This window comes from Ciona intestinalis, chromosome 3, assembly GCF_000224145.3.
Source record: "Ciona intestinalis chromosome 3, KH, whole genome shotgun sequence".
Taxonomy (NCBI): Eukaryota; Metazoa; Chordata; class Ascidiacea; order Phlebobranchia; family Cionidae; genus Ciona; species Ciona intestinalis.
The window spans coordinates 3,782,585-3,783,933 of NC_020168.2; the positions used below are offsets into that span (position 1 = coordinate 3,782,585).

Genomic DNA, 1,349 nt, shown 5'->3' on the forward strand with positions numbered 1-1,349 from the left:
TACTTCACCTATAATTAGCATCAAGGTACAAAAATAATCATATTTTTCTTAGGCTCCAACATGTTGGGCAACTCCCACTTCAGATGCTCAAAGTGACCCCAAGTATTATATTATATCTGGAGGGTGAGTAAAACCTAATATTAGTTGAAAAAAAATTTAACACAATAGTGTAGGCAGTGAATTACATATCTCATTCCTTTATTATACTGTGTCTTATTTTGTTTTCTCCAGTATCATCTGTGATTAGGGTTCCATCATTTGTTGTTATGTATGTTAACTTATTAAATAAAACAGGGAGAGTAGTCTTTGACTGTATATAGCACCCACACATCCTTATTGTTGGTTGTGCAAAACTGCAACATTCTACTTGTAGGAGCCTATTTATAGAACCAACACTCATTTTTTTTTTGTTATTTCTAACTAATATACTTGTAAGACAATAAATTCAAATAGATACTGACTCTATCTTATCTTTTACTACAATGTTTATGTTATTTATTCCAGTTGTGCATCTGCCATGGATAGTTCTAAAATTAAAGTGATTAAGAACTATGAGACGTATTACATCTCAGCTGGTGTGGCTTCCTTTATCTGGACCAATATTACAGATCAGAGAATTTACATTCACTGTGAAGTGGATGTCTGTTCAAGCACTGCGTCCAATTGCACAGGGCCAGTAAGTATAACAGAACAATAATTAATGTAAAATGATTTGAGTGTGGTGTAGCAGTTTATACGTAAAATTCTTGTCTATTTTTAGGTGCTTAAATATTGAGAAATAACAAATGCTGTCTCTTATAGAACCTTTACTGTAGATATAGTCCTTACATTTTTTTTTATTCTTAAACTAAAAAAATTGTAATTTTGTTTATCCGATGATCACATTTAAGTCTACACTTTTTAATTTTTAAAGTGATTATACTTAAAACACTAAAAATTGTATCAGGTTTGTTCATCACGTAAGAAAAGAGATACAAGCAAGTTAATGGATGGTGGGAAAAAGATTTACTCGATTGGTCCAATAACTGTTGCTGCTACTTGTGATCAGGTATTCTACACAAAACAATACAATAGTTCAACTATGGGATGCTTACGGCTATAACCTTGCTGGTTTAAATTTATTTTATTGTTAATTTGTCAAAAATTTTAAGTCTGAAGTATGAATTTAAACTAAAAAGGAAATATGTATATGTTATAAAGTCTGTATTCCTATAGCTTTTTATGCCAAAGTCATTTGTCAACTTGTATTTTGTTACAGCTTGAACCAGGGATTTGCTCACAAAAGTGTGATGTTGTTCAAGGGAAACCAAAATGTTCCTGTGTGGACGATTACTATTTGGCAGATGATG

At 31.4% G+C, this 1,349-nt stretch overlaps 1 protein-coding gene across 1 annotated transcript in view; it reads right to left on the reverse strand.

The window, feature by feature from the left end:
* Positions 1-1,165: 1,165 nt before the first annotated feature.
* The window catches only part of LOC104265556 (tolloid-like protein 1), a 9,976-nt gene continuing 9,792 nt past the window's right edge, over positions 1,166-1,349 (reverse strand). Inside the window, exon 19 of the mRNA XM_026833670.1 lies at positions 1,166-1,170. Coding sequence (XP_026689471.1) covers positions 1,166-1,170 — 5 coding nt within the window. The remainder of the gene's footprint in view (positions 1,171-1,349) is intronic.